The sequence below is a fragment of the Haemorhous mexicanus genome, chromosome 6 (assembly GCF_027477595.1).
Source record: "Haemorhous mexicanus isolate bHaeMex1 chromosome 6, bHaeMex1.pri, whole genome shotgun sequence".
Taxonomy (NCBI): Eukaryota; Metazoa; Chordata; class Aves; order Passeriformes; family Fringillidae; genus Haemorhous; species Haemorhous mexicanus.
The window spans coordinates 52197310-52220518 of record NC_082346.1 but is presented as its reverse complement, the minus strand read 5'-3'; the positions used below and the strand labels follow the sequence as shown (position 1 = coordinate 52220518).

Sequence of the window (23209 nt, the reverse complement as noted above, 5' to 3'; positions counted from 1 at the left end):
TATATTCAGTGCATCTAATAATACTGCTACACTCAAATGAGATCATTTGCAGGTAAAATTAAGATCTCAAAATGTGATTTTAATTATTTGATTAGTAAACCTAAATATCTAAGTAAATGTAAATTGGTAAACCAAAAAATCAAAAATTTGAGAGCAATGGCATTTTTATTGCTCTCATATATCGGAGAAGGTTACCTTTTTCTTTTTCTGAAGCACATGATTAGGTAGCAGTTGGTGAAGTTGCTTACGTTTCACATGCCTTGCAGCAATCTTCATATCCATCTCAAACATCTTGCTGTTTATTGCTTGCCTATAAACTACACAATTAGAGTAACATTAAGACATACTGAAGCATTTTGCAAAGTCCACTTACTTGCCCAGGCAGAAACAATTTGCCTTTCAGAGCACTTATTACCCTCAAGAACAAGAATAATGTTTCCTTATTCTGGAGGAAGAAAGGGAACTGCCTACCATGCCAGCACTGATAGTACAAATGCAAATATTAGTTTGGAAACAGGTGACCTGTTTTTCAAGAAAAATGTCTTGCAAGCAAACAGTTCTCTATATTTTCAACAAGTTTTAACTGGAAGAGCTCTGAAGGAAACTCTTCATTTCATCTCAAAGAGATTAAAGATGGAAATAAAACTTCCTCATAAGAATTACAGCATTTACATAAAATTATTTTCTTTGCAGGTGATTTCATTTTTGCAGCTCCTGCAACAAATGGGTTTTAATTAAGGAGTTAAGTGCTCATTTGCCATCTAATGTATTAAAATTACTCTGGCAACTCACATCACTACATTTTTATACAGAAGTAATTTATGTTTAGATTTTTTCTGTTTTCTTGACCTTGCTTGCTGCTCTGGCTCTGGTTTTTGTTTTGCTTTTTTCGTTTTTTTTAATTTTGTACAGTCATTTTAGTAGTTTTGTTTGGTTGGTATTTGTTTCTTTTAATTTTGTCTAGTATGGCAAGTTATTTCTCTTGACATCAGAACAGCTGCTTCTGGTAAGTCACCCACAGTAAGTGCTAGTACAGGAACTGCGCTGAAGCCCAGGATGCTGGGCTCAAGTAAAGCCAGGTAAAAATGAAAAGATGGTTCTTTCACAACATTGAACAAAAGCTGGGGCAGATGTATGAATATAAATGGTTCTGTAGCTCATAAATACAAAACCTCAAGAGGCATCTCCCTGATTAACTGTCTATTCTACAAACATTAAGGAATCTCACTGAATAGACTGTGAACAGGTAATTAAAAAGTGTTAAGAGAGATGCACACAAAAAGCTCAATGAATACTGAGTATTAAAGCAAGTACTGCACTACTTCTTGGTATTGAAGAAGCTGATAAAGCCTCTCTGTAAAAAACTATACTGGTTACAGCTAAGGTAGAAGCATGCTCAATGAAACCAGACCTTGTTAAAGCATTCCATATTCCTGACATGAAGTCTTATCAAAGTTTCCATACAATGAAAACCTAGATCACTCCTTATGTCTCTCTTCCTCCCCTTGCTCCCACTAAAAAGCAAGTTATTCTTTAATTACACCCTGGAAAATAGTTAGTAACTTTTGATAAATTCTTAGGATCCATTCCAAAATACAGGGCAATTAAGTCTTTAGGCTGGATTAAAAACAATGAAGACAGACCCACACTACTTTCAGATTACCAAAAAGCCCACAACACACAAACATAAATTGTTTACTAGATTGTTACTTCTGGAAGCATATTCACAAATCAAAAACTCTGCATCACAGTTTTTAAGGATCTTGATGAAATGCCACTCCACTTATAAGGGCATCTATTTAGACAAACTTCAAGAATATAGGGCAAATAAATCACATCAAAAATCATAAGTGCAAGTTTTAGTCTTTTCATACCAAAAATCTCTGACCAGTATACTACTGAAATATCTGTTTATAAACAATGAAAGAACTGAGAAACTAACTTCTGCTTTCTTTCACTCCTTCAAAGCAGCAGTCAAGGTATTATCTTCTCTAAATTCTCAAAAATTAGAATCATGTTCCTACAGTTGATATAGTTTCACCTTCATCACTACTAATTATAAGAAGTATTTTAACTCACAAGAAAGAGATGCCCCTCTGCAGCTACATATAACAATTTGAAACCTTGGCATGATTTACAAATATGCCTATATATTTATTGCATTCACAGGTGTGAGGTGGAAGGGGGACCAAGGTGTTCAATTCCCTTGCTTCCTCAGACTGAGTCTTAGAAATTCAGAGACCATGGCTGCTTTAGGTAACACCTGAACCTATTCCTTCAGCTCTGTAAACACAGAATATTTGAAACTCAACTGTTGTTTGTTTAAAAAAAAAAACCCTGTAAATTTTTTAGATAAATATGTCAAAGCTACTGTTCCTGACACTCTGGTGTCACACTCCCCAGCTGCTACCAATTCTTTGCTTACAAAATTTCCTATCTGTTGTACCAAGTTATTTTTGTGAATCAAAAAGTAAACATCAGAAAGTCAAAAAACTCTCTTCCACTGGGTGTCAAACATGAAAGTAAAGATTACTGAATCAATTATCTAGTATGAAACACCATGGAATAAAAGACATTTTGTTAATCCACTGATAAATTTAGTTTTACCAAGTAACAAAATATTTAACCTATACTCAAAATTTTTGAGGTTAAGCTTGCTAGCTTGAATATAATAACTAATTCATCTGTTTCATAAAGATTACAAAATAGTGTGCCACACTTTTAGTGATATCTTCAAGATGTGTGTATAATTTTTATCACTTTAAATGAGAACTGACAGAGATTAGTCTAAATCCTAACTAACTTTAGGAACATTAAAACTCATTGAAAATGTGTTTCATTAAATAAAACCCCTAACTCCTCAGCTGAAACCCTCTGTGTAGATACAATTCTACTATTAATATAAGCATTAGGAATAAAGACTACATTTTGTACAAAGTCAGTAACTTCAAAAAGTTTATTAATGCCAGAACACCTAGAAAGCAAAACTTACCTGTGTCTGTAAAAGACTGAATGTCATAGGTAAGATCAACACTTAAATTTTCTGAGTTTTCAGTTTTCTTAAACACCAACCCAATCACCCACATTGTACGGTATTCCTCCCTGGAAAATTTTATAAAAAACAAACAGTCACGTAATACTGACAGAATTAGACAGCTTAATAAGTTATTTGCTGCAATAGACAACAACTGTACTTTCTAGCTCTAGTAGCAATAGGAAACAGGACATACCAAGGTGACTAACAATATTCCTTTTTCATTCACAATATAAGTCATTAAACACTATGCATCTACCTCAAGCAAATGAACTAAGATCATCAGTAGATTACTCCATTCAACTGTGTTCCCATATAGATACTCTCATGTAGCTCCTAGCATGAGAATAACCAGCTCTCAACTAGACATATCAAATATAAAGGCACTGAAAGTAATTAGAACCTATTACCCAATTAAGCAACTTCCATTCTGCAACCTAAACATGTCTTCAATGCTCAAATTTCTTAGCTCTAAGTGACTACAAACTGCAGGTTTCAGTTAAAACCCTCCCTTTGACAGCTCCGCTTCACATGGGATGGTGAAAGAAAGTCCTTTGTATTCACTGGGAAGACAACCTTTCCTGGAAGAATTCCCTGAATCAAGTCCTCTGAAATAAGAGCTAATTGGAGCCTCTGATTATGGAGGCAGTTGTAGCTATATCCACCCACTAAACTGGTGCTGAGGAGGTACTGCCTGTTTTTGTCCAATTTTACTCGGAACACACGTGTAACAATTATATAGCCTCTTCAAAAAAAAAGTAGCCCCATAATGTACTTGAAGCAGTTCATGTGTGGAAAAGGCCCTGTGCAAGGGTAACAAGGTTTTTTCACATATCTCAGTAAAGACAAATTCCTCCCCCATTCTCACACTTCACACAAAAATAAGATTCCTAACAAATTAATTACAATGCTATCTTGAAATAAATTCTTAAAACAGTTTTCAGCCCCCACACACCTGCAACGGCTGTTTTGAGGGGGGGAGGAAGGAGTCAAAATCATTTCAAATCCTCAACAATCTAAAGCACTTGATACTCTCTCCACTGTTTCCACAACCTGACAAATTCTAACCACAGCCATTACAATTTCAGTGATATTCATCCCAATTGCTAAATTTTATAACATTAAATGAACTTAGTTACTCAGGAGCTCTGTTCTACAGTGCCTGATGTTCTCCCAGATTCTCAGTGCTTCCTCACAATTAAAACAGCATCAACCAAGTAGCAGTAACTTATATAGGTTGGCAGGAAATTATGCAATAAATACAGTTATTAACAAAAATACATTTCCCCTTATTTTCTGATTTAGAGACATTCTTATACAGAATTTAAGAGTACTTAATTTAAATAGTACCTATTTTAAATACTACTTAAGAGCTGAGCATCATTTGTTTGCCTTCAGGTGCCATCATTAAAAATTAATCCTTCTAAGATTCTATAAAAATGTCTATTTATTAATGAAATTGTGTTTTAGTTAAGTTAGTTTCTCCCTACTAAATGAAGAAGATAGGTTTGCTTACTTGTCAGGATTCTCCTTGGGTGCTGGGAATGACTGTGGATTCACATGAGCCAGTGTAATGAATTCGTTCTTCTCCAGGTTTCCCACTAGAATACGGATTTTTGATTCCACCAAGCCCACCCTGTATAAATGTCATTTATTAGCAAGATCTCATTAACAGGAAATAAGAGAAGTATCTAACGTCACATATCAGGATAAAATCCTCAACATTCTCCTAATACTAATACTTGAGACCACTAATGAATTAGTGCACGTCAGATTAATTCAGATCAATAATTTCAGTTAAGGCGTTACAAAAGCTGACAAGGTAAGCTTAAGAATGCCCTGCAGCTCTCTCTGCAGCCTGATTTCACAAATGAAATTAAATACAAGACATTACACATCAAGTAAAAGGCAGTAAGAAAGAACCACCACATTATCCAATATTCTTTTAGCTTCAGATAATGAATTTTAGAGGTGAAGAATTTCCCAATACTCACCAATCTTAAAATTTCACTAATAAAAGAGCAGAAACATGGGAAAGGGGAATTTTTTTTTTGAGAAACAGCATTTCAAGTGACTGAAAACATGCCTTCTCACACTGCTTATTAAAAAAATTACACCAGGCGTTTGTAAAGTAAACCTGAGACTCCTCCCTTCACTCCCCAGTTTTTCATTTTTACTGTTTTTTTTTTTTCAGAACTCTACAATCTTTATCCATTTAATTTTCAAACACTGAAGCTCCACTTTCCTTCATTAAGAAGACACCTGATACACTAGATACTCCCTTGTCCAAGGTCGATTGGGGGGGGGGGGTTTGTTTAAATCTCAAGGATTACTCACCATTCTAGTCGCTGCTTTTCTGTCGGTGCACTTGCTAGAAGTACAATATAATGCCTTTGGAGATAAAGACAACATGCTATTCTATAGATATTTCTAAAACTAGACATTCAAACCTTAATATTAAAACTTTGCAGTAAACTCTACATTGTAAAATACAGATTACTTGCTTAAGTATATACTGTAGATTAAATGAAGCTCTGTTAAGTAGAAAAAGGGGCTATGTCCCAAGTGTATGACTAAGAGACTTGAAAATATTTTGGAGTTTAGGGCCATTTGCAATGGAATTGTAGTACCTTAATAAAAGGTTAGGAATGTAGCACTAGTTGAAATATTTCAACACCTGATGAGGTCAGGGATTTAACTGACTACAAATCAAGAGAAAAGTTGTTCACAACTACCTTTACATGTCAGCTTAGTTGCAACGTTATTTCTGAATAGTGAGAATAGTGGTTAGCACATACGCATTTGCTCAAAATCCAAAATAACACTATGAAATGTGGTTTAAAAAATTTGTATCTGCATTCTGGAATTCTCTGAAGACACTTATCTGAAATTTCACAAGGAATGCTTCCTCTGATGATAATTATGAAATTCTGAATTATGTTCCAGGATATTCAGTGTATACCCACTGTAAGCAGATTTCAAAGAGACAGTATACAAATCAAGAACAGTATTTTAAACAAAGAAACCCAAGGACAGCAGAATGGGAAAAGATTGCTTTTAGCCTGAGTTCCTAATGAGGGCACTGAGGCAATCTCACTTGCTTACAGGCAAGTTTTTCAGAAGCTTAGCTGGGAAGTCTTTAACATCCTAAGTCATCCAACACTGCACTACTCTATACAGATATGGTATGTTTAGGTACTTTCAAGCGGGTTTTAAAGAACAATAGAAACACAAGAGACCAGTCCCTAGCATATAGCTCATGGAGAGGAAAGCAAGGTCAATGACACTGGAAAACTATGGCATAGAGTTCTTAGGTACCTTCAAATCACAACACCAAATCCAAATCAACAGAACAAATTAGCAGCTACATTTTTTTCTTATTTTTAGGTGGCAAGAGCCAAAATCCTGCTACATGCTAGACATCCTCTAATTTCAGTCAGAAGATGTCAATGAAACTGCAAGGGAGAAATTTGGAGAAACTTCTTCCCTGTTCTGAACAATGTATAGACAAAATAACCTATGCATTTTGCATTTTGGCAGTATTAACTGCTTCACAGGAAAATGTTATGGAAAAAGATAATAAGAAACCTTTAATTCTGTATGAGAAGATACTTATTATTAATAGTGGTTTATTCTAAGGAGCACTACACTTTCAGTAAGATTCCTACACACACACTGCACACTTGCAGAATGTTTCATTCAGTAGGCATGACAATATTTAGGCTTTTTGATATTTTTAACCATGTCTGAATTTTCAAACCTGCAAATAATTGAAGAAACCAGTTTCCCAGTTACTTGTTAAAAGCATCCCTGTGAAACAAACTTCTGAAGAACAACATAAAAAGAAAGTAACTGGCTATTTCTAAAAGCCTCAAATAACTGGTAAACACCTAGAAAAAAACCCTAAGCCTTATTTAGGAAAATAATAAGTGACAGTTAACTTTTTTTGCTCAGGTAGTGTTTGCTGAAAAAGATACAATTTCTCCTCACTCACCTACCAGCTGTCAGAATTATTCTCTAGAAAATTCCTACTACCATTTTCAATGAAATTAAGTAATTTCTATCAAAAATTAAGGCACCCTTAGTTTTAAGAGTCTAAGGTCTCACTGCTAAATTTTGCTACGACAAGATTTTTTATCAGTGCCTCATTCATAGTTTTATCACAAAGTGCATGTGTAATTCAGAAGTATCTATCACTTCATTATAAAGAAAAAAATGGTCTTAGCTTAAGCTTCTGCCTCTCAAAGGTGACTTAAAGATTCTGTGTATTATTCTGAGGTGTAACAGTTTGGGGTTTTGTTTATTTGGGGGCTGGGATGTTTTCTCACTGTCTTCCATTCATAATTATTTTACTTGAAATAATCTAATGTAGATAGTATGTATGTAGATAACACATCATTAACACATCCTTCTAAAAAATTACCCAAATTAGAGTCATATTACTTTCTGGAGAAAAAAAAAAAAAAAACACAACACCAACTGAGAACACCTGAACATGTAATTTCAATTTTCCTTTATTACTTATCTGGGAATCACACTTTTATTCAGTACTTTACTGTCTTATGAAGCCAAGAATTTAAACCACCTTTTTATAAGGTAATTTATATTCTACTTATTTAGCAGAATTATCTCCTAACAACATAGAAAGAATATGCTAGAGCTCATTAAATGAGTGCTATTTCTCTCAAAACCCTGCTCTCTTGGTCTTAAGCTTAAGGATCTTATCTCTCAGGTAACACTTCAAACTCATATCCATTCTAAACTCTTGTCATTTCCCTGTAAAACACCCTATCTACACACTCTTTGTTGTTGCCTTTCCCTTCTAAAAATTTAAATCTACATGAAGGGTAGACAATATATGTTGCAATTCTCTAACAACAAGTAATTGCTGACATTTAAAAAGTAATAAAAAAAATAAATAACTAAAAGCAGATTTCCTAGTTTTCCTAATTTCTAATCTGCTCCTACTATGCAGGTATGCAGTAGCCTACAGATTTCCTTAGTCACACACCACTGAGGTTTATTTTTAACACAGACAGCAAGTCAAAAGTGCTTACGAACAATAGATATTCAGCAACTAATTGCCATTGAGAGTGATAGACTACTGAAGCTATTTTTTCAGAGACTAAAAGAAATGTTTGTCTCAGAGCAAGGATCAGATGTTCTCTTATCTGGCAGCGCATTACACACTGCTAAGAATTTCAGCAGAACATGCCAAGGCAACTACAATTTAAACAGGAAAAGAGTGTGAAGAGGGAAAAAAAATTTCAAAGTATCTTTTTAGATGGAGATCTGACCAAGAGATCTGACTTTACAGCATACAGATGACTGCATATAATTTTTTTTTCTACTTTTGAAAGAAACAAAGAAAATGTACTAGGGAACTTTTTAGCAACCTCTTGAACAGAAACTGATTTGTCTGCAGCCCATTTTTTACTTCAAAAAATAATGTAACTTAACAGCGTTTTTTAAAATGTATTCAGTCTTAAGCTCCAAGGAACAACATAAAAGCCATCCAAATGTCTTTAAAGCTTTTATCATGCAAAAGGTATAGAAACAAAACACAGACACATTATTAAGGTCATCAGTCTCTTTTAATGGGGGAACTGTATATTTCAATCTTGTTTAGATTAGTACAAAACCAACCAACCACCCAACACAAACAAGTGTGAAATATATTTGATCTTGATTCAAGAAAAATGGGTCTCCAATTTCAACTGAGGGCAAAGAAGATGTAGTCCATATTTTAATAATCCATATTTATTATAAAAATACAACTTTCAGCAAGTCCATATACATTTAACAAGCTTCTGCCCCACAAGCATATTACTAGCAACCCTAAAAGTGTGAAGTGTGAATTTCAATATTTCCCTCAGAGACATCACAAAATTAGAAAAGCTAGATGTGAGTTAATATAAGATCCAAGAGCCTTAAGCTTTAATGAAAAAAAAAATCTATTAATAACTAGTACAACTGGTAGTTAGTCAACACAATTGCAAAAATACTTTTTATTACCAGAGTAAACTGCTGACTATATTGACAGAAGAAAATACAGTTTTGAGTACTTATTCATCTTAAGTACTGACCTTCAGAATAAGTTAACATCTTTTTTCTTGGGAAGACCCATTTTTAGAATGCTTACTAACAGGACTAAAGAACATTTCTGTTAGTCAAACCAGATGGTACTTCTTCAATGTTATTGGTAGATAGCATACAAATTCTAGAGTTAACTGATGCCATTCTAAATATCTGCTCAGGGACTAACTGGTTTCTGAAATACAGGTTGAAGACACAAAGGTACCTGAGGACATTATATACTTTCCAAGAGAAAGGATAGTAGTGTGTATGGTCTCCCACACTAGAAAAAAATCCTAACAAAACACTTTTTGGACATCTAATGTATGTATATTTATGATGCTGTGCTACAGAGCATTACGAGGTAGTTCAACTGATAAACTTAAAATATTCTGCCATGCCATAAAATACATACTTGTACTTCTGAAAGAAGTTTGGAGCTTCAAAAAGTTTGGACCACTCTGCCTTACTCAGCAAAATTTCATCTGTGATAGCAAGACCTAAATTATAAAAAAAAAAAAATTTAAACTTCTTTTTTAAATACAGTTTAGTATCCAGAGTAAAGACAGTTTGTTAACTAAGCAAAATCTACTAAGAATTACTTTCTCCCTTCAAATTCACAGCAATTTATCAACAAGATTTATAATTCAGTCATACTTTCATCGGTCATTACTTAAACCATATTACTAAAATAACTCAGTCTATGTAGAAATGTATGTTATTTGATCTGACTGATTATTTCATATACTTTTGTTCTGTGGTGTAACACAGCTCCATTTCATTTTTTTTTTCTATGCCACACTAACTATTCAGTTCAAAGACAACAGATCTTTCCCTTATAGTATTTGAATCACCTCTTGTGCAAGGCATTTTACAAGGCAAAGAAACAGAGAGTCAATAAGATACTGCTCTCAGAAAGCTTGCTGTAGTTGCTTGCCTGCATCAAATCTACTTCTTGCTTTGGTAACATCTTCCCTTATCTGCTATAATATTCATTACTTGGATAAATCAGAGGACTCATCTTCAAGAGAGTCTATTAACTTATATTAGGCCTAGAAAGAGGCATCAAGTGGAACTATTGCTAATCCTCCATGTAACATGACACAATCTAAGCCACTAAAATGAAGTTATTGTACCATTAGTTCCAATTTTCAGAGCACAAGGCAGCCTCTTTCATTACCCTCAGTTTTTAAGAGTGAAGGACAGACCTGCATAAGGATCCACTAAGTTTGCAGTGTTAAGCAACATTAAGCGTAACAGGCCAAGTTCAACCACCCTCAAAACAGTGTCTCAATAAGCTTTTTAACATCCACCCACCTCCCCCTTTTAAAGCATACCCACAATGAAGCTATTTCAAATCTGTCTGAAAACATCTATATAGAGAGCATAAGATAATACTCACCTTGTTTAAATTCCTCAACCATGACCATCCGTGTGGAAACGGACACATTGTACGTAGAGTTCTGCTGTGGGTATGCTGGTGTAATTATAGGCATAAGATGGTACCTATCACTGGGGTTTACCTACATATAACAACAGCCAATCAGTTTCCTTCAAGCATACACAATAGTTAACAAATTTGGATTTCTCCCTTTACTACAACCAAGTCTTAAGTTCTAAGAGGTCTTCATTTTCAGACCAAGAGTACAGAGAAAGTTTAGAAAACAAGAAAAATGCTTTCACAAAGGACATCGTTCTGAACAACAGTGATGTGGGAGGGCTGTAACCTGTCAGCACATCAAGATCAAGTTGCAGGCATTTTTAAATCCAGAAATGCCAACCAAACAGAACAATTTCCCTCTTTAACAGGAATTAGTTTGTGATCATATGAAACCAAGGACACCTCATCTCCATATGAGCACCTTCTGCAGAATGACTGTCTTCGGACCTTGTGAAAGGTATTTTATACTTTATTTCTGTAACACTACTGAAAATTAAGAGCCATTTTAAGAAAAGAGGCTCTATGGAACCTGACAGAAGCATCACTTGCATTAACGTACTTTTATTTAACAGCAGACAGGGTAACAAAAAAAGGAAGGACACAACATACACACCAAAGTACATTAAAATATCATTAGGGTAACAGTCTTGTAGAAGGTAAATAAAAGATAAACCCCTGCCATTGCCTTAGTCCACTTTGATTAGTTACTACAACAGTTCCCGTCACACACTGACCTCAAACCTCCTGTTTCAGGAATAACAGACTCAAGAACATGTTTCAACCACTTCACATATTTAAATGTGAACTTTTGTCAATCAGAAAAAACAGATTAGAAGTACAGAAGGGAATACAATTCAACCTCTGATGCTTACACTATTCATCAAAATAAAGATTAGGTGAATACTACGACTGACAAAACAGCATTGAGCATACTCATATACCCTACTGGAAGCTCACAATGGGAGCCATGCATCTGCTACAAGCTGTTTTCACTGACTGCCTGAAGAACAAACATGTCCAATGTCCTTAATGTAAGTGCTACGAAGATGGAGATCAAGTATTATAAACAATACACAAAACAACTAAAAAGACTTCAAGTTATGATCTTCTTTGGTGCAAGATGAAAAGACACTTACTGCAACTATATGGAACCAAGCCGATCTAGCTGTTACTTGCACTGCAGTGAATTCAGGATACTTGCAAAAGTAACGGGCTTTAAATAACAAGCAAACTATTTTAAGATTAGAAATTTTCCAAAACTGCATCACTTTAAGACATATAACTATTTATGCTGAATTTTTATTAAGATCACTTATTGCAAAAAATTGGGAGAAAAAAGTACATTGTTCAGCAAGTGTGCTTCAAGCAGTCAATTCAGAAAATTAGGGTAACTTTGTTCCATATTCAGGAGAATTAGAGGTTACCTATGAAGATATAACACCACAACATTAAGTTCAATAAACCCAAAATGAAGTTCACCTAGAATTTTTTAAGCAACCGAATTTATTGTACAGTGTGACTTAGAGGGGAAAAAATAACACACTAACCCTTGGGTCCCATACAGGCAAATTAAGATTGCATTCTTCTGGCTGTTTCAATAGCACTGGATTTGGCCATTCCCTGTTCAAAAAGATTGTAGCACTGAATAAGACTACTGGATACAACCATGTATGATAAACAAACAACACTTTTGAATGTGATCCATCTTAAATCTTCTCTCAAAATAAAGCACCATTTCCTCATGACTAGGCTGGTCTAGCTGGGGCTGTTTAAATAAGCTGTATTGCTGAACTACAACACAACTGCAATTAGCTTCTCCAGGGCATCAGAACAAGGCATTTTCTGTAGTCCTGAAGGTTTATAATCACTGGTTTAGGTAACTAATTAAAACTCCTTTATATTCTTCCTGAAATATACTAATCAAAGATAAATTCCTCTGTGAAGATTGACTTTGAGTCAATCTTCAAGCCAGCTGTTTCACGGACAAACTACAGAGAACAAACAGCCAGCACAGTTACAGGCATATAGCATCATTACAAACCATATGTATTAAAAGAACATTATAACCAAGAGAGAAAGAAACCTTGTTGAATTAAACACTAAAAAGTAACACTTGTTCTCCAAGTCATCTTATCTCATGAATAAAAATTACCTTCCTATAAAGAGCAGAAGTCAGTTATCTCTTGGAATTTATACTTCATGCTCCTATGCTATACATGTACAAACTGGAGAGAACTCCAAGAAACACATTAAACAGAGATTGCAACCAATTGCCCTTTATTACCTTGGTGTGGCAAAATATTACTTCATACCTCAAGGAGGCTATAAAGCCTATGAATACAAGACAGTGAAAGTGTGCAAATTATCTTCACATTAAGAAGAAAAGACACTAAACTTGGAGGACAGCAACACCTTGGTAAGTGATTCTTAAAGCCTGTCAGTGTCTCATGAAGAATACAGGTATCCAAATATGGACTTTCAAGAAAAACAGTATTCATTTGTAATCTGCAAAGCTCACTTTTGTCCCATTTTTTCTAAATTTACTTGGATTGTTCCCATCAGAGTTATTCAAACCATGTTTCTGAGCTAACTAACTCATGAGTATGAAATGGTATGTAATTCTGAAACATGTGCCACTCTGCAGTGAAAAGATTAAAACCCACATTTTTGCCATTGGTTCTCTTAAACTGCATTTAAGCTATGTGCCTAAACCAGATACTGGCACACCTCCTTTATCCATTATCCCAGTACCTGAATGTTAAAAGACTTTAATTTTTGGGGTATACGCTATTATTTTGTACTATAAAAGTATTTTATCTGAAGAGTATTGTTGAATTACAAAAAATACTTGACAAAATTTTAATTAAGAACTGGGTGGCTTTGGTTTGGATGCTTTAAAAACAAGATATGTAGGATGACCTACTGAAAAACTAAGCTGACAATTTCTGGTGGCAAGAACAATGCTCCTAACTTAATTTGGTAACAGCTGAAAATGGTACCATAAAAACAGGACTAAAATTTAGTGTCTACAAACAATTTTATTTTAGTTTAATCTAAATTAAAAACAAACAAAAAAAAAAACCAAAAAAAAACATACCATTTAGAAAATACCAAGAAAAATTTATGTACAAGAGTTGATGCTATTGCATTTGGATAAAGCTGGCAAGTTCTTGCTACTAGCATAGCCCAGGAAACACCGCCAAGGAAACCTAGTATATTGGAATAGATGTTGTGGCCTGTGGATCGAGAAGAAAAAGACAAAAGGAGAAACATGTCAGTAACCTGAAGAGGTAGGGAAAACTTCACAAATTTTGGAAAATAACTGCTTACGTTTTGCCCACAATTTGATAGCTCTCAGTGTTAACCTGAAGTTGTCGATGTTTGGTACTAGATGCAGAATTTCATCGGTTACCCGGCAACCTGCAAAAGAAAGAATTAATTACAGTTGCTGCTTCCAAAGCTTTTTGCTTGCTTATCCTCCCCCACCATCAACACTACCAAACTTTTTAGACGAGCATGCTGGAAACTCATTTCCTATTCTGATCACTTTTGTTTTGGATTAGAAAGCTTCACATATTTTCATGTGCCTCTTTCCATTTTTAATGTTTTATGGCAACACTCAGGTAGCCAACTCATGAGCAGATGACTACAGATTTGGACTGCTACTTGATTTTTTTGTTTTAATGAACTATATAAGCTGTTGAAGGAACAAACAAGTTCAGCTGCTATATGAATAGATGAAGTATTTTATGGAATGTGCAGGCATAAGTCTTCATGGTATAAGTCTTCATGCACCTACAGAAAACCTGCCAGCCATAGGTCAAAGCTCTGAATTTTAAAGACCAGGTTAAAAAGAATAGTTTTTGAACATACTTGTCGTGGTGAGGGAGGCTTGGGACGCTCAATATGAGAGTTCAGCAAGCTTCGTTTATTGATTAGAGCATCAGACATTTATGCACAACTAGTAATAAGCTCATGCATATTCTGTAAGCTAAGCAATCTATTGGTTATACTATAGATATCAGCTCCCCCCCTTACTTCCTCATTCTTTACGACTTACATCTCCTTTTCTCATGTCTCTCCCTCAACTACAGCATCTTGTTATCATAATACAGCTATGCTCAAGGCCACAGTGTCCTTGCAGGTGCAGAGGCTCAGATTAGCTGGGTCTGGTACTTTTCCAATTCTTGGTCAGTTAACTAGAGCATGTCTACGTGGCCTTTGTCATGTAGCCATGCCTCTACACATACTAGCTGTACTACTACTTTGATGGCATGTTTTCAAACTGTAACACTAAAGATGGCAATATTAACTACTTGATTTTAGGGGGCTTATAATAAAGAATAAGTAGTACTTCATTGTTACTAAGTAGTTGCAGAGATCTGTTTGGAAGAAAATACTATTATCTAAGACTACTTTCAAAGTAAGAGGCAACTACAAATTCTAGAGATTGCACAAGATGGAAATTTCACAAAACATTTTAAGTAGATGTCATGATCTCAAATTATGAAGTTTTTAGCTTGTAACAACAATCAGTGCTCCTCATGCAAACATGCTCCCCTTCCCCATCAAGCTGCAGCCAGGGTGAAACCCCTACTATTCTGTACATAAATGACCATTTTTTAAACGAAGGTATTATAGAGAAGTTAAGGGTTACACAAGTTAGTAAGCTACTAAAGAACTAACCTCAAACTGACACCATTTTGATATCTCAAATTTATCACTGAAGAAATTTCATGTATGTTTAAGAAAACACAAATTAAACAAACACACATCTTTATAAATAAAAATACGCAATGCTTCACACAAAATGAAGGTCCCATTAATTTCTAGAACCATATACCAACCAAACAAGAGAAAAAAAAAAATCAAACAGTCTGGCCAACAAGCAACAACCCCTCTCTCCAGAAAGGTACACGAAACTGGCAATAACTTTATTTCCAGATATGAAGTTGCTGTATTTTCAGTCAAATCCACAACTACTGAAACAAAGAATCTAGGACAGTTATTTATCTATTAGACAAGCTGACATACAAATCAGTACATACATACCATTAAGACTTCGTATGCATCTAATGTCTAAATTTTTAAGTAGGCTGTCGTCTCGTAGATCTAAGTCCTCAGGAATAGTTTGCAGTGCTAATCTTGCAAACAAAATATCAATCTTAAGAACAAAAAAAAAAAAAGAGGTAAGACATTAGAAAACTGTTCTTTCTTCTGTAGGATTCTGTAAGTCATTTTCATCAAGTTTACTAATAGTAGTCTTGCTAGTACAAAGAATCCCTTTAAAAAATACATACTAACATCCTTCACAGACACTTAAAGAAACACTTTCAGATGCTTAATCTATCTTATGGCTCCTTTTCCAAGAGGACAAAACACCCATTTAGATTAATATACAACGAGCACACACACAAAAACTATGCTGACTGCCAATGTAAATAAAATCACTTGAGAACAAGCGTCACTTCTACGTCCAGAATACAAAATCCTATCAACATCAGAACACACCATGAAACCATAAATCCTGGTTTTAGCTGAAATATTCTCAAATATTCTAGAGAAGATTTAGGGGAGTCCCCATTGCATCCCCTCGTGAGGATGCTGAATATGACAAAGGGGCAGATACAGACCTCTTCACTCTCATAACCAGTGACAGGACTCAAAGCAACAGGATAAAGCTGAGCCAGAGGGGGCTTAGATTACGTATCAGGGAAAGCTTTTTCACCCAGAGTGTGGTTGGGAGCTCAAACAGGCTCCCCAGGTCACAGCCCCAAGCCTGACAGAGCTCAAGAAGCATTTGGAAAACCCTTTCAGGCTCAGGGTGTGACTCTTGGGATGTTCTACAGAGGGCAAGGAGTTGGACTTTGTTGGAAGGAACCAATCCTGATCGGTTCCTTTCAACCCAACATATTCTGAGTCCATGAAAATTACCGTGGTAATAAGAAAGAGTAGGATACCTTCCCCAACCCCTGCAAAGCACACATGTAACTAGCTGACTCTATATAAGACCAGTATCTATGAAGAATCAACATATCTGATTAGAGAAAAAGTTTTGAAAATTCAGCAAAATGCTTAGCAAGCATATTAATTTTGAAACTACATTCAACTTCTTTGCTATTACTTCTGCAATACTTAAACATAACAGTTTTTCTAGGCCAAGAACATCTAAAATACTATTGAGCACTGAGTTATTTTACATTGCCCAGCACACAAGGACACTGCAGAGTGCAGAAGTCAGTTTGTCTTTCCATCAGTCAGTTGATGAGAATATTAAGTGCCTATCAGCAGGCTGTCTGCAAGGCAACAAAGGCACTGCACCAAATGAGGCTTTTAACCAAAGTGGTTATCACTTGACCTACAAGACAATGAAATACCGAGTACTATTGCACCAAGAACAAAACTGGATTAGTTACATTAAAATTATTTCAGATAAAGTGAAGCTGAAGACACCCTTAAGTCTTTTCGTAGGTACTTAAAACTTTACATCCATCCATTTTAAACTATGAAGCCCTTCTCTACAGAAAAGTATTTCCAAAGTATTCAATGATTTTTGTATTTTGAAGTCCTTAATAGCTGATCGTATCAACAGTCTGTATTACACATAGAAGTTCCAACTTGAGTCAAAAGTACTACTTCTCAGTGTAAAACAAGTTCAAAATTTACTTCAGCTTGAAATTCTGCTCTGATCTCTAGAAGGTCTAGCACCTCTAAAGATTCAAAGCTCATTGACATTTATTTTCAAAGAAAGAAATTAACAATGTGTCTCTTGTAACTGGGGGAGAGGTACTGGCAACCAAATACAAAGTACCCTACAGGAAAAAGAAAAAAATTAAGAAAGATGTTTATTTTAAACAAGAACATAAAATGGGCATGTAAAAACTTATTGTAAGATTTTTTTTTTTTAAGTCTTAATAACAGGATCACCACAAAACTAAAGTCCTTTTCTTCAGTCATATACCCTCTGGCATGTTTTGCCTTGGTTAGCAAAAGGATAATTAAATTAAAATCTTTTGATACTGACATAGTGGGCACAAACACAACTATCAGCACAACAACACTGGTATATACAAAGAGTGTACTTATGATATAAGAAAAAGAAAACTCATGTTGCTGAGAGTTCATGAGAGAAGTCTCAGTAATAAACTTAAGCCCATCATAAATTACTATATTGGAACAAGATGTTACTTTTAGAGGAAACGGTCCTTTTTTTTTCCCCTATTTGGTCTTGTATTTCAAATTTCATTTTTTAAAAAGGAGAGACAACTCCAGCTTGAATGACTGGAGGGGAAAAAAAGCCCAATGTGCAAAAAACAAACCGACCAAAGGACAGCTAAGGCAAGTCTCAACATCTAGAATGAATACCTAAGCTATGTAAACAGCAAACAGATTGTCCAGAAAAATGTTCCTTAATACCACCCAACTGCATGTGGACAGTATAAAATGGTTAACAGATACAAATTCACAGACTGGGAGAGAAGAAATTGCCAATCTTGTATACAATACTACACCATATCATTTACCAGAAGATTATCATGGTAATGCCTTCCCCTCTGTAAACTAACCTTCTTGTACCCACCAGTTACTGGTTGAGATAATCCAACTACAACTGTCATCAACTGTGTGTATAAACAGGTCATTTGTTTTTGTCCTGTCACCAAAAGATGACAGTTTGACTGTGTAACAGTCTGACAAGAATAAACAGAGTATCTTTTGAAATCACTATTCCTGTTTCCTTAGCAAAAATCAAATTAAGCAAGTTCAGTACTCCAAGACAGTTGATCCATCAGGCTACAGCCACAAAAACCACTGTTCTGGTCACGTGTTTACAGATATGTCAAGAGATCAGGACAAAAGGAATACCCAGCTTGCCTTCAGCAGCACATTTTTGATAACTACTTAAAGACCACAAGTTTCTATAATGTAGGATAATGAAGCAAATTTTTCATGTTTGGACAATTAATCATTAGCAGTAAAAAAAATTCTAAAGCCACATTATTTAGAAATATGAATTTATTAAATGGTAAGCCTAAATAATGCCTATACTGGTACTCTACAGGTCAGTAAACTAATCAATATAAGTGGGTATCAGAGCCAAAAAAAACCCAAACAAACAAGCAAACAAAAAAACAAACCCACCAAAAAAAAACCCCAAAAAGAGGGAGATATTCCACACACAGCTTTATGTCCACCAAGAAAAACTTCAGTCTTAAATCTCCACTTTAAATTACACAACTGAGGACTGTTGAAAAAAGTCTTGGGTGTGAACTTCAGAAAGTCACTTTAATAGCATTCCTATTACTGAATAATGACTTAGTAAGATCTTAAAAACTTTGTTTTAACCATGTTCTACCAAAACAAATTAAAATAGAATCTTTACCTCTATTCCATCAAAACAAAGTTTAATAACTGGGACAAAAGCTTCTTCAACAGCCTGGGGGGAAAAAAGGTGCATTTTATTTTCAGTATAGAGAACATTTATAAACAATAGCTACCAGGTCTAGACAATCATAATGAAATGCTATTTATATCAATGCTTTTCTGTTTTCAGGTTGACTTCTGTCAGCAATGTCTTTCTCCACCACTGAGAACTTACACAGTAAGCACTACCTACTATGTGCTACAGCTGTCTAGATATTAATAATGATCCAAACTTGTACCAACCAGTTCTGATAGTGTTACCTCAAGGGTCAACCCTTTTCTCCCTACACACAAGACATGATCTTTTACTCCCTGCAAATATCTCAAAGTACTCCAAGTCCAAGCTATGGGGATTCTTGCTAAAAAAGGCCTATTATTTCTGCTTCCACAGCTGGCATAAGAAATGCAGCCTGACATCACCTAAAGCAGTTGCATGTCTCCACAGTCTCCAGAGGTCGAGCATGTTTTTAAAATGTGTTTTGATGAACAATAATGGAAATTACTCTGGAATCAGCTATGAGCATCATTTTCCTGAACTGAGCATCTGAACTAAATGCATATCTGCAGCACATTGTTTTAGTAAAAGCAAAGAATGCTGCCTACCTCTAAATAAGAAATACTCTGAACTGTTGGAGGATAAATTGCCAGAAGTATTTCAGTTCTTACCAAGAGGAGGAGACAACACTACTCTCTGTGCTCAAACCTTAGTTAAGGTTATCTTAGCGTTACTGGTTGGCAGGATGGATTTATCCTAAGCAAAAATCAAATTTACAAGCAACTCATACTCACTACAGCAACCACCAAGAAAGTTTATGTTCCTCTAAAGATGGAGGTTTACAAACTTTGAATACTAGCTGGAATGATTTAAAAGTATTATGACACCCTGACATAAAGGTTATTTGCATCACTACAGTGCTACACTAGATACCATACTTACCTTGCTGCTAAATCAACCACATTACCTGGAGTTTAAGAGTTTACAGTAAAGGTGAATGGAAACCTGAACATCTGAATCCTCTCAAATATAGCATTTCAATTTAAAGATTACTGAATGTGTTCAGATCAAGTGTTGAAAACAAGTTGTTTCAGTGCATATAGTGTTACCACTAGATGTTTGGACTACCCTGGTAGTTACCAACTGCATAGATTGGAATAATGCTGCAGAGTCAGTTCCATTTATTTTATGAAAGGAGGACTAAAGCAAACAAAAACTTGCCAGCACCTATCTTCATCTAAAAAAAAGAAAATGGAGCAGAGAAAATTTTCTTTGAGCCAATATTAAGACTAAAGCTCCCACCAGCTGACTCAGGGAGGCGTATCACTGAGATATAACAGAAACAAAATGCTGCATTAGTATGGTCTTCCACTACTGTAAGGGAAATCTTCATCTTTAGAAGCTAAAAATGATGCACAAGCATTTAGTAACAAAACACACTAAAAATATAGCTTCCCTTTTCAAATGCACAGTTGACAGCCAATATAAAAAGTTTAGTTAATATCAACCAACATTACTGTTTATGTAAGCACAGTTATAAAAAAGCAGCATAAAACCTTCATGAAAACTAAACAAGTTTGGTCCTGAACCCTGTCAAAATAACATTTACATTTGTGTTTGCCTGCTTCTAGGGAGTAAACAGAAATTTTGCCATAATAACACACATGCTAAGAGATCATTCTGCCATTCAAATTTTTAAGTGTATCTTTAAGTGGGACCAGAGAAAATTCAGAAGAACCTTTATTTATTTCAACTCTTATGACAGGCTTTGCTGCAGATTATCTAAAAAAAATCTTAAAAAAAGTTTTAACAATAAAGTTATATTTACTTATTTAATGCAACATCTTTCACTACAGAATTCCCTAATCCTCAGGTCAGCAAGCTGTATCAGGTGTTTCACATACCCTCAGATCTTTCACTTCTTCTTGTTGTTTTAACTTTTCATAAAATGATGTGAAAAAATCACTTCTTTCAACATGTCTTGGTGCAACACACAGGGCATCAATATCAGCACCTGAAATTGTTAATTAGCAGAAGTATATTATTGAATACTTTACATGCACAGAATGCCAGCAATAGATATATTTTTACTAATAATTAAGCAGTAAAATTTGGTTTCATCATGTGGAATGGTGGTTTTTTGAAACACTAAGTCAAACCAAATGAAAAATAATTCATGGCCATTAAACATACAGAACACATGCATACACTCTTGCTTCAATTGTGCCACACTTGTAATTTTCAAAGAACAAACCATGAAAATTTAAGTATACAACTTCCTCTGTCTTTAAATAATTTTCAACTTTTTTGTCTGTTTCTCAGTCCATGATGAAAACATACTAAAGGAATATATTTCTTTTATTTAGAATGAAGACTAGGGATGGGTAACCAAGAAATCCAACACCACCTAAAAATACAGCAAGATCAATCATTCGCTCAAACACATTTTTATCACAAAAGGAAACATTACCTTTTGTATGAACCCCTAATCTATACGATCCAAAAGTAAAAATTTTTCCTCCAACGTTTTCTATTACCGATTGCGGAAGATTCTAAATGGAGAAAAAAAAAATGTTATTTTACCTTAACAACTAACAACAACACAAACCATTTATTTTCAAACAAGAGGGAAAATATTGCACAAAAATTATGCTATTGAACTACTGAAATAATATCAGTATTTACAGAAAAGACTGACATACCTTTGCCACTTGGATCATTTATAACATTTCAACTACATTACACATTACCACCTCAAACCTGGTAACTGTTGCACCAATTCGACACTTCAGGTGCAACAGCTATATAATATTAGAGACCAAACATTTTGCTTACCACTCAGGCATTTTAGACAGACACAGAAATAGATGATGGATTCCAATTTAGAGCAACTCAAAACACAGCCTACTCTATCAGCGTTTATCACATTACTTTCAGAGACACTTGTACCACAGCCTTTCAATAAAAACTTGGGGTTAGGAAAGGCATTTATTTTATGTTTAAATTGTTTAGGTACATCCACTAAATTCCTAGTCTTTAAAAAGCTGCTGAATCCACAGTAGTGTGGGAAAAGAGGGCTATCTTTTCATAACAGGATGCAATGCTACAACCTGAAGCCCTACATTAATGTTTGTTTACACAGAGAAGACAAAATAAATCAAAACTTCTATTTTGCAAAGTACATGGTATTAACTTGAGCAGCTTTCAATCTTACATGGGTCACGATATTCTCACTATTTTGTTTTCAAGGACCAAGAGACACATAACAAGGCTGTCCCTGCCCATAATCTTGCTCATATGTAAGTTCTCATTGCATAAGGAAAGTGTACAGAAAACATACAATCCCAAATACAAACAAAGCAAAGCAGCTTAAAAAAATCAGATGTTTCCTCTTAAAAAAAAATAAAAAACTATAATCACACAAGTCCATAAGCATTCAAAAAATACGTGTGAGAGCAGTGATTCCTATAATGTGGCAAAAACAGTATCAACATTATCAATGTACAAAAGTAACATTACAGGAACAACATTAAGAAAAAGACCACAGATCACAAAGAGGCAGGAAGTTCATTTTAAGATCAAGCACTGTTTCACAAAGGCAAATACTCTATACTCTAAGCCTGTTATTAGTACAGTACTAAATGCATGAATTTTGAGAAAAAGTCAAGTTACATCTATAATGTTTCTTTCTTTGACAAGGTTCTACTATGAAGGGGCAATGCTGCTAGTAAACAAAAGAAACTACAAAAGGATGGTATCTGTTTTGATCCCCAAATCTAAGGTTCATCCCATTTAGTACAGGAATGTGTTTTGCAATAATCTTCCTATAGCATGCTTAAAAACACAAATATTGGCAACCTCATGTAAAGTACATCCATACCTTGCTTTCACTGATTTCTCGTATCCATTCCTTTACCAAGTTATTTAATTTTCCCAAAATTAGAATCCTATCAATAAAAGGGCAGAATGACAGGTTACGAACTTAGACAAAACTAGCACAATTTTTTATCATTATAATGTGATCATCTTTACACAGTAAGTCAACTTGAGTAACATTACAGATCTAATTAGAGATCCTGTTATATATACATATATACTGAAAGAAAGTTACTCCTACAACATTCCCACTATTTTTCACCCCTTAGAAATATTCAAGAGACTTAATCTCCAAAAAATGAAAGCAAGGCATACACACATGAATTCAATTCAGCTGCAAAATAAAACTTTAATTTGTATAAGTCAT

At 34.8% G+C, this 23209-nt stretch overlaps 1 protein-coding gene across 4 annotated transcripts in view; it reads right to left on the bottom strand.

Annotated features, from left to right (window-relative positions):
• Positions 1–23209, bottom strand: part of PAPOLA (poly(A) polymerase alpha) — a 43127-nt gene that overhangs the window by 11272 nt on the left and 8646 nt on the right. For all 4 annotated transcript variants that reach the window (XM_059850270.1, XM_059850271.1, XM_059850272.1 and 1 more), the window contains exons 3-16: positions 22847–22913; positions 21437–21518; positions 20871–20980; positions 18931–18984; positions 15603–15714; positions 13881–13970; positions 13648–13786; positions 12098–12170; positions 10512–10632; positions 9525–9609; positions 5372–5425; positions 4551–4670; positions 2993–3102; positions 196–317 (exon numbers count right to left, since the gene is read on the bottom strand). In XM_059850270.1, the coding sequence (XP_059706253.1) occupies positions 196–317; positions 2993–3102; positions 4551–4670; positions 5372–5425; positions 9525–9609; positions 10512–10632; positions 12098–12170; positions 13648–13786; positions 13881–13970; positions 15603–15714; positions 18931–18984; positions 20871–20980; positions 21437–21518; positions 22847–22913 (1339 nt within the window). The remainder of the gene's footprint in view (positions 1–195; positions 318–2992; positions 3103–4550; positions 4671–5371; positions 5426–9524; positions 9610–10511; positions 10633–12097; positions 12171–13647; positions 13787–13880; positions 13971–15602; positions 15715–18930; positions 18985–20870; positions 20981–21436; positions 21519–22846; positions 22914–23209) is intronic.